The sequence below is a fragment of the Colletes latitarsis genome, chromosome 1, assembly GCF_051014445.1.
Source record: "Colletes latitarsis isolate SP2378_abdomen chromosome 1, iyColLati1, whole genome shotgun sequence".
Classification (NCBI taxonomy): Eukaryota; Metazoa; Arthropoda; class Insecta; order Hymenoptera; family Colletidae; genus Colletes; species Colletes latitarsis.
This window is the reverse complement of record NC_135134.1, coordinates 54,565,319-54,582,612: the sequence shown is the minus strand read 5'-3', so window position 1 is coordinate 54,582,612 and position 17,294 is coordinate 54,565,319. Positions and strand designations below refer to the sequence as shown.

The window sequence follows — 17,294 nt, the reverse complement described above, 5'->3', positions numbered from 1 at the left end:
CGCGTTTTCGAAACGCTTGCCGATTCCAGGGAACCACGTTAATTGAACGCGGTGCGACAGGAATGTCGAATTCGTAGAAGAAAGCGCGCTTTCATAAACGCAGTTTAATTATTTATGCACGATCGACGGCAGCCGCGCCGCAGAAATGTCAACGACGCCGTGAATGGAAAGTGGCGAACGCGTCCATTGTTGGTGCATGACGGCCGTGGAATCGTTTCTTTCTCACGGACCTGTTCGTTTTTCCGCGAGCAATTACCGCGCTTCTTCCACGCGCGAGACGTTTCGTCCAAGACTGCAGAGATTTTACACGAAACTAAACACTATTATTCGACAGAGAAAAATGATACCGAGTGCAACGTTCCAAAGCGATCGTGTAAGCGAAGGAACGGTACAAAAGTGGTTCGAGGAATCGAGAATAGCACCCTTCGACTTTGGTCGCTCGTCTCCGTAAATGTAAAATATATTTTGCAACAAAAAACAGTCATAAAATCAATGCAAATTACGTTCCCCGGCTTGAAGAGGTTAATTAATCGCCGGACAAATTTGCATTCTAAAGTCACGGTCTCGTGGGAAACGGCTCGGGAAACGCTCCGTAGTTCCTCGAAATGACGTAAGGCTAATGATGTAGCACGCGGCTGAGACGCGTCGTTAGCCGCGCGTTAAAAGAAGCCACGATTCCACCGACTTTCTGGAAATATCGGCTCGTCTTGCGCCGAGGGTTTCTCGAGATAATTCCAGTACGTTTCCTCCGTTCGGAACGGTAATTATTTAATTTTATTTCATTCGAAAATAGAGTAGAAACTTCATTATCCAGGAGAGAAGGAAACCTTTGGGAAGAAGTCAGGTGTTGCGGCTGTATCCTCGCGAGGACGTACGCCCGCGTTCCCGTTACGACATTTCGAATGTCCCGATGTTTCCGTTATAGATTTGGTAAACCGGTTCCGCGTCCAGATTCCCGAAATTTTGGGTTACCAGTGCGAGAGCCCGCATACACGCGTCCGCGTACACCTGTGTTATGTAAAGTTCGGCATTGAATAACGGTACACGGACGAGTATCTCGTCAAGCGGCTTACTTTCTTCATCGAAACGCCATCGGAGACCATTTTTACGCGGGATTCGTCGATAACGCGACCAACGATAATCGAAGCCACGACTGCTCGACGTTTCTCTTCGACTATCGTTACGGTCAGGGACTCTGAAACGCTTATGGCTACGATTACGGTTACGATTGGATGCATCGCTGGATATTTTTACGCCAGCCGTACCGGACATCGCTGCAAAACAAAAGAAACATGCGTGGTTCTTCACCCATCTATGCAGGAAACTTTTGAGTACGGTGGAAGTTCGAATTCATGAAAAATTCTGTAACGAGAGCTTTCGAGAAATTCTGCTTGACATTTACCGTGATATCCATGAGAAAACGACAGAAATATTGTGTGGCGATATTTGTAAGTATTTACAATACGTGGAAGTAAAGAATTCGGGATCGGCAGATGGTTTGAAAGCTTTCGTTACATTAACACTCCTGTGAAAGTCGCCAGCGGCCAGTCTGCGTGAAACGTGCGATTTAATGTGTTACGAGACACCAAGTATTTAACGAAACAAACAAAAGGAGCTTAATAAATGTACAGTATTCGTTACAGTTCATTCCTACTGTTTTTGTTTGTTAGAGTCGTTTCCTGTCTAGCTACGATCCAGGAACAATTCTACAGTTACGATATCTGCAATCCTTACTACTGTTTCACAATAATCGCAATATGCGTAATAATAGGACACGTTCCTAGTGAAACAAGTCATTTTAAATTTCATAATTTCCTGAAAGAACTTAGCAGGTTGCACACTTCAGCGAAACGTTTGATGCACCATCGATCAACAACAATGAAATATAAATAGACAGATAAATTGTGATAAGAACAACATTCCAAGTTTGATAAGCATACTTTTTCCCCAGGCACAACGATGCACAGAGATAAAAGATGCAATTAAACTTCGAGAATGTAGACTTATTACAACGTGACCTCGAAGTCACGCAGAGTTATGGAGGGTTAAATGGCAAACTACCGGTGCAATTACTCGGCCGATGAGTAGCGGTGGACGTGGGTCCAAAAATTACGCTGGAAGCGAACTCGAACGCGTTTCGCGATGCTTCTCGAGCGTTCGTTTACCGTGAGAGACGCAGCATCCGAGAAAGAAGACGAAATAAGGAGTCCAGAGAGAAGGTTGAACGAATCCAAGAGGAGGTTAAAGCTGCCGGTCGCGTTGTTGCTGTCGCCGCGATGGCCTCTTTGACCCGCTTTCTCTTTTCCCACCCGATTTGTCTCGTGGACATGCCTGCCGCGTTTTCTTTATCCGGGAAACTCACGATGCCTGGCTCCTGCCACCTGCTACGCTCAGCTCGACTCGGTCGATAGCCGATTCCGAGTTAAGAGGGTATTCTCAGTGGGAACGTCGTTTCTAGGGTAGCCTTCAGGATTTAATATAAAAAGATATATAACACCTGAGCCCCTGAAATTCATCACGCGTATACAATCACTGATTTTAAAGGTATAAAGTTATTAACTCTGGAATCGTCTGTAAAAGGCCATCAAGGATTGAGAGACGATACAAATTTAAGTAGATATCTCTCGCAAGATATATCGAGCAACACAGAGTCGAAAAATGGACAATGGGAGAAAGAGGATGACTCTGAACAGCTTCTGAGGGGGAAAATGCGATAAAAGATGGGAAACCGAACGAGAATTCTGCCTGAACGTCCTCCGCGGAGAGGAATTGCAAGAACGAGAAGGCGGAAGCCGTTCGCAGAAGTGGGTCGACCGTACTCGCACGATTCCGATTATCGGTTGTAGCCGCTTCGCGGTTCATTCAACCTTCGAGCGCGGTTACATCGCGCCGAACGAGCACTTTCGAAAATTGTTCGGCAAGAAACGCATCGACTAGAAGCGTGGACACGAATAAATTTGCGTTACAACACTGCCACGGGCCCGAATCGTGGCGCAATCGCCGGAGAAATTGCTCTTTTTGTCGCGGAACGCAAATCCAACGAAAACGCGAAACGATTTACGTAGACCCACGTATAATATATGTAGGGTATAATTATTCGGATTATAATAAGTTTATATTGAGAACCAGGAATGCCGAAGTGTTTGCAAATTATTTTGTCGAGGAACGGGAATGGAAATTTGTCAAAGTATCTCGGGAATTTTCGAAACGAGATGCTCGAGCACAATCGCTATCCAGGCTAAGGCAGGAAGATGCTACAAGTACACGTGATCGCTAGAAGCGCAGAATTTCATGCCAATAAAGAAACTTCTAGGGTAGGGAAACTACGGCCTTAATGTCACGTACAGTCCTTTGTGTATTTGCCAGCAAATACTAAATTCACCTTTTATTTCGTAACAGAAGTACTGTTCTCACCTGGAAAAAGAAACCGTGTCTGAACAAAAAAGCATGTTTCCACTTCTGGCTATCCCCTAAACTCTTTCGCCGCGTGTGTGTGCTCGTACGTATAACCTTGATTGACCTTGAGCGATTATGGTAAACTACATTCATGAATATTAAAAAATATGCAGATCCTCGACACCTTATACCTTTTGAAATATTTAAACTTTGCTTGGTAACATGTTTTAACGTAACCATTATTTTTTTGAAAATATTCAACTCGACATGCCTTGTCCTATCTTTTTAATCGATTTACGATCTCAAACGACTTGAAATTATAATTTTCTCTGGAAATATTCAACGAGGAGCACCTTCTTTTCCGGTTCGCGAACGAGAATACCCACTCAATAGAACTTCTCATCGACCTGGTTTCCCCGCGGCTTCTATCGCGCAGCTGGCACGAAGTACAAAGAGCATTTGAATCTTTATTCCGCGGCAGGCCAAATAAGCATCGCGGTGAAATAGAACATGAAGCGTGACATGCCTGCCCATAAGTGTCGATTTCGAACCGCGCGGAGTCAGAAACGATCGGAAAGAAAGTTGCCGTTCGACGATGAAGTGGGTCGTGTTTCTGGCGCGTTTATCATCGATCATTTCACCTTCTTCGTCAGGAGGTCGTCAGACCCGGGGCGAAGTGGGTTGCGCCGTGTACCCCGTGCGAATTAGTTTCACGAAAATTTATGCTGCTCGCGGGAACTTATGCTGCACACGATGACTTTCATCGCGGAAGGAACAACGAGATCTCTTTTCTTCTCCGGTAAAAAATCACATTAATCGATCGATTAACGCTGGTCAGAAAACATTCGACTTTAGCCAGTTCCCGTCGAACTTCCGATAGTCTTACATTTTCCATCGAAATCCAAACGAACGGACAAATAGCCCTGCACGATTGGTTCAACTTGGATTCTTGTTTTTGCTCCGCGGTTGTTCTTTTACCGATCGCGAAACGACATACGCCGGCTCGAGGTACCGACTCAATCGATAATTATTTGCGAAATACTCATTGAAGTCATTCGGGAGACGGTCGCTGGTTATTCTGTCAATTATACTACGTTACAAATTACGTTTAATTGCTGTGCGCCCGCGATACAAGGAGATACCCTCGAGCGATTTTTAATTAAATTTTCCGGCTGCGAAACGGACCGACCGGTCTCCGTTTGCCGCGGCACGTCGGGGGCCTTAATTTAGTGCACACATTCCGAAACTGGATTACTCGACCGGTAAGGTTCCGACGTTTTAATTACACGCGTAATGCTAGTTAATCGCTCCCAAAGCTGCGATACTAGCGCGTGCGCTTTTTCGTTCAATCGCGTACACGGGTTTTATCGTGTTGCCCGGCCTCTACATATTTTACATGTAATCCGGGATTGGTGTAGTGAAATATTCGTTACGTAACTGGTACCGGTCGGGACAGTAACAACTCGGTGAAAAAAGTCATAGTTGAAACGCATATTTTACATAAACAAATACAGCAACCCCAGAGATTTATTCGAATGGAAATAACCCATATAGCACGGAACGCTACCGGAATATTGCTACAAAGTTTTATTGATGCAGTTACAGCAAGACTGCAGCGATACACCTTTGCAATGTTGCGTTGCAAATATTGCAAAAACAGTCTGTGTTATAAAGAGACTATGACTATAAAGTATACACGGCGATTCTAGACACTAGAATGGGCTGTATCTTTTTACTAAGCAAATATACAAACTATTCGTGAAGCGGTTATATCCTTCTGTGTAAAGTTATCTCTCGACGATACAAATTTTTTGTTTGATGCAACGGTGCAAGTGAAATATATACATATGCAAATACAAATATATATAGGAATATATTCTTAGAACATTCCTGAAATATTCTTAAAACGTAACTGTAATATCTGAACAATATAATCCGAAGTGCTGCATAAACGTGCATCAGAAATATTCTAGTAAGTATATCGAGTATCGTATAATAATATTTCTCCAACATTCCGCGCTGTAACGGAACATACTTTATGATGTTTATGGAATGTGTTTACAAATTCATCGCACAGAATTTATACGCGCGAAGTACCCATCAAACTAAACGGAATAATTTCCAATAATTGATTTCAATGGAGGTGTCAAATATAATTAACTGTTCTGGTTTATACGATTAATTTCAAACACACTAATATGATTTTAATGTACATCATTAGCGACGTTTCTGTTGCATTTCAGTTCCGACCAATTTCTAAATTAGAAAGCCATTTCTATGTATGAAAAGTAATTAACGTAAGCTTCGATACGATCGTCCAACGTCTATTTATCAGTTTCTACACTTAACACGAAGTCATCCTATCCGAACATAGATTTTGTTGCGTCTTTTGTACACATAGTATTGAGGGGAGCCTAAAACTGAGACCAGAACGTTGAGAAGATAATTAAAATTAATAATACGCTCCTTCGGTCTAACGAATCTCTATAAACCCGCTCATTATCGAAGAACAACGGTTGCTAGACTGTTATCATTAAAACCAAAATAATAAATTATTAATTATCTTTTTGTATAATGCTAAATGTTATTACAGAGAAACTTTAAGATTTGTAAAAAGTAAAATATTTCCGGCGAACAACTAGTAAAATAAATATAGAGCTTGTACGAGCAAGTAATTAAGACCTAACCTGGTTTAACCCCGATGTCGAAACGTTTATAATAAATAACAATGCACGTCTACCGAGGATTTTGGTATTTAATTTAATCTTCTGACTCACAAGCATCGACTTTAATTATGCTTCTTTTCCCATTCTGCCGCATACACAGAACTTTCTAGCCCCGATGCGTTCGCGTGAAACTCGATAAATGCGATGATTACATCAACGATGTGCATGAAATGCGTTACATCAACGATAATGCGCGATAACACTGAGACGAGCGTTCTAGGAACTGGAAAGGATCTCCTTCCATCGATGCATCTCGATGCATAATGTCGGCTCGTACACCAGGAAATTACGACAGCGCCTTCCGTCCGTGTGCGTTCTGTTATGTCAGCGACGCCGCGATATCTAACGTTAGTTTCGTATTGTTAAATACACGGAAGCGGACACGTGACTTCCTATCCCGCGTTTTCTCATCGCGGAAACACCGTGCGAGGCTACAGGTGGCTTTTACCCGGATCGCGAAGCGCTACTATAATCTTTTGCCCTCCTACGTCACACTGAACACAAATCAAAAAACCTCGATTTTTAGTGTGTGTAGTGTGATGTAATTGACAATGTGCTATTAGGACTGTTTTAAAGTCATTGTCCATTATCCAAGATGTGTATTTTGAACTAGATGGAGCCCCGCCTCGTAAATGCAGAGTAGTGAAAAATTTCCTGAATAACATGTTTAGAGACAAATGGATTGGCATGTACGGACCTGTAAAATAGCCACAAACGTCTAACGTGTTACGTCCAAGCAGTTCCCATATCGTGTCAAGCTCGAGTAATTTAAGCCAATTAAATTGTAGTTGCGTGCTGTATAATAATAATTTTCGCTATAGCACGTATTGTTCGATTGTAATGAATTTGCACTTTTATCCAGATAAACGAATCACGTTTTTAACGCCAGAAGCAGGAACGAATTGCATACTTTTTAATATCATTTCTCCTCCACGATAAAAACGGTACAGTTACAACGCAACAGTTACAGATTACCAACTTCCAACGAGTGCTATAATCTTAGCTTTGTAAGCGATTCTTTCTCGGTACTCGTTGTACCAGAACATTGACCGTAGCAGTGTCGGTGTTCTCCTTTTTCCTCTCTAATGAAACGCGTTAAGAAACCAAGGAAAATTGTCGCTAAGTAAATGACTCCCGTAAATGTACCTGTTGCGAGGACGGTTTAAGAAACGCATTGCGAAAGCGGCCATTACATTGCTTTACTGAGACCTTCTCTTGCATCAAAGGTGTCCGTGTTTAAGGTACGGATATGTACTGTGTTTAATCAATAACATAATTAAGAAAACCAGTACCAAGGAAAGCAGTCGTTACACACACAGTTTCTTCAATGTGTCTGACCATCGCTTCCTAATTCTACTTATTCTTCATCGGTCCTTCTTCCCTATTTTCAAATTCCGTTCCTATTTCTGTATACAGTGAGTCCTTAATTAAAAAGGTTTCACTTTTATCGGTTGCTTATTTCTCGCGTTAGCAGTTCTCATTTGATATTCACGAGGAACATCCACGAAACAACAAACCCATCCCTTCTTCAAATTACGATGAAACTTCGCGGGTTTGTACAGCAGCCAAAAATAACAGATACGTATTTTAGTAGCTGCTGTAACTCACGGTTAAAGGATGAAACAACCCTTCAAAGCTTCAGCCTTCCGATACCGCCTTCGAAACTATCGAATATACGAATCTCTAAAGAAATTCTCTAGACTCTAAAATATTTTCTAAAAGTCTCTAAAATACAATGGATTTACAATTTACTGTTTGAGATAGTGTTCTACCCAGCTTTGTCTGCAACACGAGTCTACCTAAATTTCGTTCCACGTGGAGTTGGGACTCTATTTTACCACTTTGATGAAAAACTGCAATAACAGGTTTCTCCTCTCGTTTCGAGTTTCGCAACGGACGCTTCTGGTCACGGAACATCTTCTTTCGAACGCGTCGATCAAGCCAATAGGCGAAATCCCATGAGACAGACCGTAGTGAATCCGCGATTGCTTCGCGGCTAGGAGATGCACGTGCACTCGAGGTTTCTCTCGCGTCTGTAATTTCGCGAAATAAACCGCGCGACCACACGCATGATAGAAACAAATAAAGGCAAAAGGGTGAAGCAGCCAGAAACTGGTTGAAAATCCATTAACCATAACGCTGCGTTCAAATCGCTTTTTATTATATTGCGATCCCGGGACAAAGGTCATTGTTGATGTCAGATCTGAGAATGCCTTCAATCACCGCCTATTCAAGGCTTTTCACCACATCCTTTGATGTTGATACCAAAGTTATCAATATCGTCAACACGTCAATGGTACGTCTTATAACATTGACACTGCCAGTATTCTGTCAGTCATTCTTTAATATTGACATCATCTATACGTAGTTGGTACTTTATATAATATTAATGCCAACGACTTCTGTGAGTACGTCCTTTGACATCGATACCATTAACATCTTGACGGTACGTTATATGATATCGATATGTTGTCAGTACGACCTTTGACATCAATACCATTTACATCGCGTTGATACATTCCTTGACATTGACACCATCGATACCGAACTGTGGAACATCTATTTTTCGATCACCATTGTGATCCTAAGACAACACAATAAAGAATGTAGTGGAATGTATGGCCACTAACCTTTCTGGGACGTCAACGATACTCTTTTAATCGATCATTTACCGTATAAAACTATTGTAACAGTGGTCTATTATACACAACTGACAGGATTACGTGCAGTCATTGTTAAGAAGAGACGAGGTCGGTTGACCGTTGGTGTCCTACTTTTCTATGATAACGAACTACGATCTACGAGTCGCTTATTATCCAGACTGCAATTAACGAACATATAGCGATGATAAATTTTATACAGAAAAAAAAAGTATGAAAACCCAGTTGTCTTTTTCTAAATGAATTATGCATCGCAATAACTGAACTATGCATATTCTTTCGTTTTACATAAATTGTTTCTTCTCGTCTTTCTACATGTAAAAGAGTCGTGTCATAAACATTAAGGACACAATAGTTTACGAGATACTTTGCATTTTATGTTACGATATTACTTCCTTCCAGAAGGCATTCAAACGTTCCACCGTGAACATTTAAACATTTTACTACGCGTCTCCTTACATTTTTTATTCCATTTTTAAGTTAGGCAGCAGTTAGACTCGTACAATTGGTTTTAATTTTATATTTCGTGTCGTCTTATTTTGTGTTCAAGAATTATGTTCGTATAAACTGTGGAAATTTTTACTATTACATAGAATGTATCAAGATCACTGCTGATTAAGATTAAATCAAGCAAACTCTATGAAGTTTGAGGGACTCGAGTGCATTCAGAACACAATTGCGAAACAGACAAAGTAGACATTATCCGGTTAAGATGGGGCACACCAGGATCACGGCAGTTAATAAAATTAACGGTAAAATCGACCACATAAATTAAATCGTCCGTGGAGTAAGAGTTCCCCGACATCCACGAACGCTAATAGACAACCTGACGGGCGATAGATAGCGAGGAACGCAAACTGTTGACCATTAATATTCATATAAATACTGGCAACATCTAATAAATTATCTCGATCGAAGGTATCGGGTACCCAGTAAACCGAATACTAGATTTAACATAAATGCACGCAGTCAGTTTTAACCAAGCGCAAGAAGCGTCGAAGATGCATCGACGCGAAACGTCAGGAGTATCAGAAAAATGTTAAAGGAGCGATCGTACGTTTAAATTGACTACCGCGAGCAAGGTAGCGGGAAAAAGTTAAGCGAAGAGGCGGAGCAGAAGTAAGCGATGATGCTGAATAGTGGACAGATGGAGATGAAGTGAAGGAATTAGTAGACGGAAGGAAAGGCGAAGCGCATTGGAGTTGATCGATGCAAGCGCCTCGCGGTTCTGAAGTTGAACGCGCTGACTGACGCGCGATATATGTACATTAGGTCATCGCGTTCCAGAAGAAGTGGAAAGATCGGAGTTGACCAACAGATGCACTTTGTGCGTTCAGCCGTTCAGAAAGGACATTAGCGGTGAAGTCGGCGGGCGAATTAAAACGTCCAGGTTCAGAGTTCGCGTCCCCTCTAATGCATCTAAACCCGCGTTTCATCCAAACGTACCGGCAGTTATGGGACTGTAAGAGCCTCTTGGCTTCCACGCGAGCATTCCTGATGAATATGACCAACGATTTTGAAGGTTAATATCGTTCCTAACGGCAGAAAAAATTCCAGTCGTATCAATCGCACGTGTACATCCATTTTCCACGCAGTGACCTCCTTGGTGTAAAAAGGCGCGGGAACACCGATGGAAGACTGGTTCTCGACCGGGGACAACTAGCACGCTCTCTAGCACGTTGCAGTGATATCGCTTTATCGGATCTACCGTTACGTCGATCTGTTCTGCATCGACGGTACGATTCGCCCGTTGCCCGCGCCTATGCAGGACGCCTCTCGCATGGCAACATCGGGAACCTTGCAGCAGGGACCACACGGGGACGCGTGTCGGACGACGTACGCGTCATCGATCGATGCCAGTCAACGTCGATCCAAACTGGTCGCCCGCGGACGCGAGGTGATCTAACTGTAAATCTAACGCTTTTCGCGTGCTCGAGTCAAGTGTATCGGACGCGCGAGAAGGGCTACCACGAACATCACCAGCGTCCAATGGTCTCCTGTCGTTCCGCGCCATTCGATTCCACCCTGTTTGAAACGCTCGTCAGGCCGTCGCGGTGTCGGCGACCGATTTGCATAACAAATCGACGCGACGTTTACGGAGACCCGGCAGTAGTCTGCGTTTAAAGCGCATCGATCATTGGCCACGGACGACCGTGTTTCACGGTTCGTTCCGTATGGTCCCTACGTTTGCCCTTAACTACTTCCCTGGGCAATTTCTTTTTTCGAATAATCGGTCCGAGAAATCGTTATGTTTTCTTGGTTCGCTATTTGAACTCTCCAGGCTTGACATCGCAATGCACGCGGTCGAGTGTCGTCCCTTCTCTGGGAGAGTCGATGAAGAACGAACGCGTAATCATTATGCGTTAAATTTTCTTTCGCAGACATAATAGCTTACATTAGAATTAATTATGGGAGTATGCAACCGTATATGCCTCTACGACTTGATGGGCAGAGTTGAGCGATTTTCATTTCCGAATAACAAATTAGAATTTTTAATTCGCTGGTCAATTACAGCATCACCGTCTAGATCTCGTGAATTCGTCCATAAATTGGCATCCGTTAACGGATCTTTTCGAACCGGTGCACAGGCGAGCGAAACTCCGGGCGATAGCTAGTTTATTAATAAATCTAATGCGTTTCTTCGCTCTTCCATAAGAAAATTAGCTCCGATGGAACTCACGTGCGAACTTAGCATACGAGTCACGGTTTTAAGTAGTCTCGAGAGTGTTCATCGAAAGGTGGCTCGTTCGGTGAAATCTAGATCATCGATTCAGAGATTTTTCAACACCGTGCCCTTCCGATCCGCCGCAACACCTTTCACTACCCTCCTTCGTCTTTGCCTCGATCTATGGTATTTCCAAGCACGGCCTAGGTACTTGGGCTATTATTCGAAGGGTTAAAACAATCTTAAAACTAAGCTCAACCATCTACGCGCGTTCCGTCAACTATTTCGTTCTACCTTTAACACGGAGTCGCAGTTCTAGCCGGATAACGCTCGGCGGACATCGTCCCGGGCGGCGATAAACATCGGTTAATTTAAAGTTTTCATTCGCTTCCCTGTATAGCTCTTTAGCATTCCGCCGCGGCCGGGATTGGCCGTTAATTGGCACGCAACAGGAATTCCTGGTAGCCCGTGAACAGAATACGAGTAATACCAACCTGCGAGGAGGGTTTCTGCAGAAACGTCGCGATGCCGGCGCGTACCCTGTTCTTGACACCGCGCACGGTTCCCTTGGCACTGCGTATGGCTTCCTTATCGAGGATCTTGTAACCGGCAAAACACTCGTCGGTGTCCTTATCCCCCAACACCACTCCCCTGTTCGCGTCCTTATTGTTGCCCTTCAGTTCGTTCACGTGGAACTTGTAAAACCTGTCGTACTCGTAGAGGTACTTCTTGCCAGTCACGGGATTGATGCTAGTGTCGACGTCCGCCGCGATGGACTCTTGCTCTATCCTCTCCTGCTCCTGCTTCCTCTCCTCGTAGGTGCACTCCTTGACCACGGGCGACGACGGTTTCCCGTTCTGTTCGATCAGAGGATCCGGGCTCCTAATCCTGGGCGTGGAGGATGCTTTCGACAAGGTGGACGCCGCGGACGGTGACGGCGAGACGCTGGGAGAGACGCTCGTCGAGCAGGAATTCGACTCGATTTCCGGCGTGGTGACTGCTGGCGCGGATCCCCCGTTCGACAGATCCAGTCGGTTCAGGTTCAGGACCGTATCGTTCGCTGGATGATCGTCCACACCATTCTCGAAGGCCTCCTGAAAATCTGGAGACGCTCGATCGGTGCCGTTCGTGTTTCGTGGCATTATTCGATCGTTGAGGTCGCCCGCGTTCAAGGAATCGCAGCTGATGTTGCTCTCGTTGTCGTCGCTGTCCACTTCCGCGCCGCTGCTGGTCAGGCTTCCGGTGCGTTTGTGCTGCTCGCTGGCCAACGTGACCGTGCTGGCGTTCTTCTTTTTCGGAAGAGGCGGAGGCGTGCCGTCCAGGTCGCTGCAGGTCCCGCTGTCCAGGGTGTCGCTGGGCGAGCATTGTCCGCTGGCCATCACCATCGCGGTTAACGGGCTCTGGTACGAGTTGTAGTAGAAGCAGGCGCTCGAACGGTTGTTCGTGGACGAGGAGTTCAGGGTATCCGTGGTGTCGCGGTGCACCATGTCTTTCACCGAGCTGTCGTTGTTCCGGTTTCGCTTCTCGTTGTTGTTGTTGTTGTTGTTGTTGTTATTGTTGTTGCGTTCGAAAGCGTTGCAGCCGACACTGATCCTCACACAGCCCTCACCGGCACTTCCACAACGCTGCTCGTTCACCAGATTCGTCGCACTCACGACCACACCACCGTCACGGTTGCTCGAACGTTCGCACGCGATCCCGTTCTCCTGCTCGACTTCGTGCCCGAGGTTCTCGTCCAGAGTCAGTCGTACGGTGGATATCACCCTGCCGTTTTTCTCACCATCCGGGTTAATCCTGATCTTCACCACGTGTGCGGCCTGCTGCTGCTGCTGTTGCTGTTGCTGTCCCTGCTGCTGTTGTTGCTGGCTCTGCTGCGCCGTCGGTTTCACGCTGTTCTGCTTGCCGTAGCCGTTCGCGGATTGCACTTCCGGGATTCTTCTCCTGCAGGCTGCCGCGGAATCGACGCCAGGAGCGCCAAGTCCGACAAATACCGTTGCTCCGGCCCCTGTGCTCAGAGTGGTCGTGGGGGGATTGGAAACAGTTCGGATTGACACAGTCTGTCGGGCAACCTGACTCGCATCCCTGGCCTGAGCCTTCGCAGGCAGTGTCGGTGGAACGGTCATCGTGGTAACCTCGTCCATATACACATTCGAAACCACTGTCACTTCTTCCGCGAACTACACCTAGCCATCAATCGAACTTTTCGCGATATCACTCTTTCTGTCCCCTCTACCACACTCTCCCGCTAATCTGATCGTAATCTTTCAATGGGACTCTGCGCAATAGACGAATTCGATCAGGAATCTGTAACCGTGGTTACAATCTACGATTCTATCTACCGACTATGTAGACACGTTGAGTAAACGACGATTCATCGCGAGGTCAACGGCAAAACGAAATTTTCCCTGAAGACAGCAGACATTCGGCGAAACATATTGCGAAAACCATGAACAGCACCCGAAAAGCATCGATCCCAATGGACGGATCGCTGCTCGCGTTTTCCAAACAGTTACACCAGACGGACGGATCGCTCGTAATTTAATCGACAACCGACCGAATGATCGCGTCAAGACACACTGGCGACCCTTCGAGGATCGTTATCGCGTTACTTGTTGTGGCTCTAGGATGTCCTTCGCGCGGAATACGAAACACCTGCGAGCATCCGCGACGGTGCGCGCGAGTCGCGGAGAATCTGTCCCCCGGAGACTGGACAGCGAGAGAAAAAGAAAGAGAGAATGAAGGATAGACGGGGATCAAGCTACAGAGAAGTACCGCCACTTACTGACCGCATGTGTTTATCAAGAGCAGCGCATGGTGAAACGAACTCGACTCTATTCAACGGTGACAACGGGTCGACGACGGCGATCGTTCACGGTACGGGCCGTCAGTAACTGTACTGAGTGGCTCTGACACTTACTCATGCAGTTTCGTTGCTTAGGTGGGGACCCAAGTTGAGCCTCGCGACGGGGCACCACGAGAGAGGGAGTGGGAACGTCGAGTCGCGACGAAGTGGGGGTAACGCGGGCCCCGGAGGACGCGAGCCGAGTGGGAGGGAGTCGGAGCTCTCGCGTGCGAGAGAGCGCGGAAGTGGCACGAGCGAGAAAAGAAAACGAGTGAATGAGGGAGCGAAAGAACGAGGCGCTGTGTGAGTAGGTAAATAAGCAGCCAGGGAGACGTGCGAGCGAACGAGCGAACGCTTCGAGCGAGTGAAAGGACGAGCTTGGCGCGAGCGTGTAAGCCTACGAATAAGCGAGAAAGAGGCGAGCGTCAGAAGGGAACGGGGGAGAACGAGTCTTGGAAGTCGTCTGGCACGTAAGCACTTGCCGAGGAGGACGTGGCGTCCTCTACCGAGCCAGGTAGAATCGACTATCCGGTTTCTCATTTAAATACCTGTTCTTTACCGTTCACCAGGCTTTCTCGCGCGCGAGCGCGCGACCGATCTTGTCTGCCTGTTACGGAGCCGTACACCTGCCGAAATTTCACCGACACGGCGATCAAGGTCCCCGGATCGGATGTTCCAGGGACTTGTTCGCGCGCGTTGAAGCACGTGAATGGCCGCGTGAATGGAGAGCAATCGGCGACGATACGAATTTTCATCCCGCGTGTAAAGCGTTCTTAAAACGGTCGGAAGTACGTGCGTGCATCTTGCGCAACGATTCGCTTTTGTTTCCTACCGTTTCAGTGGATCGGACGCGAACGTTGCGAATGACCGTGTAATTACTGCGGCGGAAAAGCAGAACGCGTGTAACTACTTAATGGGAGAAAGATGATAATTGTATTGGGTCGTTCGCGCGGTTCGTTTAAGAGTACTTTCGGTTTAAATTAATCGAGATAAATAGTAAGTTCCAATAAGCACTTAAATAATCGCCTTTCTAATATGAATCCTCCTTTGAAAGGCGATCCGTCTCTGATCTAACGGTGGACACGTCGTTAAGGTATTTCCAGTTGACCCCGACTCAGTCATGTTTTGTATTTGGGTTCTAATTCACAGAATGAATATTGTGAGAGTAATGTTTTGAGTTGGATCTTCGATTAGATCAGTACTTGGGGGTGGGTGCGACATCTAAGGGCTGCTTTACGATCCAGGAGGGATGCTACTAATGTGGAAAAATGTGGATCACTTACACATCTTTCTCTATCAATACATTTATCATGGGAGTTCTATTTTGTACTCGGATTAGTTGCAGCACAGACGAGGTATACGAGTAGACCTTTCACCCAATGTATTTTTTCGGCCATTTTTATGGGGTCTCGAAACTCCATTACCACTTTCGCAACGTTACCAACAGATTCAGAAATGAATTTTAATCCCTTCCATAGTCAACTCACATGTATTTACGCAAACACTACAGCTGTTTGCCTATCAATACTAATTCAGTGAATAGTTTCTCAACTGACCGCCATCCATGAGAAGAGGACGCTAAAATCACCTCCGAATTTTCAGGTCGGTATGGCAGTCAGATTGGGCCACGAAAGTCCATAAGGTGAAAGGTCTACCACCAGTGTCCATGGTAAGCGAATCTCGCGGCATACGTTTCAAATATGCCACCTTCAAAATGGATCTAAATTGTCATAGGCAAGGGCTAACCTTCCACGAGACTAGCGAAGCTTTAGTTTTGGTCTCCAATGTGAAAAGAACCCTCTAGAGTTCTTAATTTGGTGATTTTTCCAATTGGACTATTATTAATTTATTATGTCCATTCTCACAAAACTGATTTCTCCTACGGTATGCTTTCATTGCTGTACGTTCTTGACGGACACTGCCTCTGGGCAACTTCGTCCATCCAACTATTTTCCCCGATAAGAAATAGTCGCTTAAGAGCAAAAGATTGTCACGCTAATTTGTTTCGCTTATCCGCAAATGGACGTGGCAGACATCCGCATTCAAATAAGTAGAAATCGACCGCGGAACTGTCGCTTTTCAACGAGGAAGTATCTTCAAATACTTCGATATTGCCGGTAAATATCGACTGTCGATATTCGACCCTCGTTACACCCATGTTTCCAACGCCAATTTGCCTCAAATGCTTGGCGCCATGACATTTTTATATTGTTATTTAAACGACAGTCTCAGTGACCGTCGAATGATATATTTCGTGTTATCATCGTTGTCACCGTTTGAGGGCAAGACGAACAATGGATTAATAAAAGAAAATCTAAAGGTTCGGCACGTTTTCTGGAAAATTCTAGGTTCCCGTAGATCCTGTAGTTTTCGATGCAAACCACCGCTATTGGCATCGATCGGTTGATCCCACACTCTCGGATGTTTCTTTTACTCTTTATTATTTGGCCTTATTTTCCACATACCTCACCCGGTAAACCAGTTGGGTGGTGTTCGCCTTTCTTTCCACAACGCGAAACCTGTATTCAGCATACCACTTACCGCGGCATGCGATTGAATAAGCAACTTTATAAACAGTTAAAATAACATGCAACAAGCGTGTCTAGGAAACCGTAATAAACTCCTTGGGAATTTTAGTTTCTTTTTCTTTTTGTTTCGCGCGCGCAATATCGCACGAATAGTCGTTCGATACGACACACGTACACGGGCACTTACACAAATATCCTCCATTTTTCAGCCCGCCGAGGAAATAAAAGTTCTAAAGAATGAGAAACAATTCTTACGCGTCTACACTGCTAGATACTGTAAGAAATTTATTTCAAAATTACGGTATTCAATTTTTAAAGTCTGATACGCATACCTGTTTCGCCTACCTGTAAACGAAATGTTCTGTTATCTATTATAGCATCACGAGTAAAGAAATTGCGATGAAAGCTGAAATATATTTATGGGTTAGTCCCATTCAAAGTTTATGGTGCAGAGGATAAAAACATACGAAACAATTT

General features: G+C 45.1%; 1 protein-coding gene across 3 annotated transcripts in view; it reads right to left on the bottom strand.

Annotated features, from left to right (window-relative positions):
• Nucleotides 1-14,342, bottom strand: part of LOC143340782 (uncharacterized) — a 34,832-nt gene extending 20,490 nt beyond the window's left edge. Inside the window, exons 1-2 of one of the 3 annotated variants that reach the window (XM_076763088.1) lie at nt 14,234-14,333; nt 11,942-13,630 (exon numbers count right to left, since the gene is read on the bottom strand). In XM_076763088.1, the coding sequence (XP_076619203.1) occupies nt 11,942-13,588 (1,647 nt within the window). In that variant the 5' untranslated portion in view covers nt 13,589-13,630; nt 14,234-14,333. Of the gene's footprint in view, nt 1-11,941 lie in introns of all 3 variants that reach the window. The other 2 variants (XM_076763078.1, XM_076763070.1) reach the window with 2 other exon arrangements.
• Between the last annotated feature and the right edge of the window lie 2,952 nt (nt 14,343-17,294).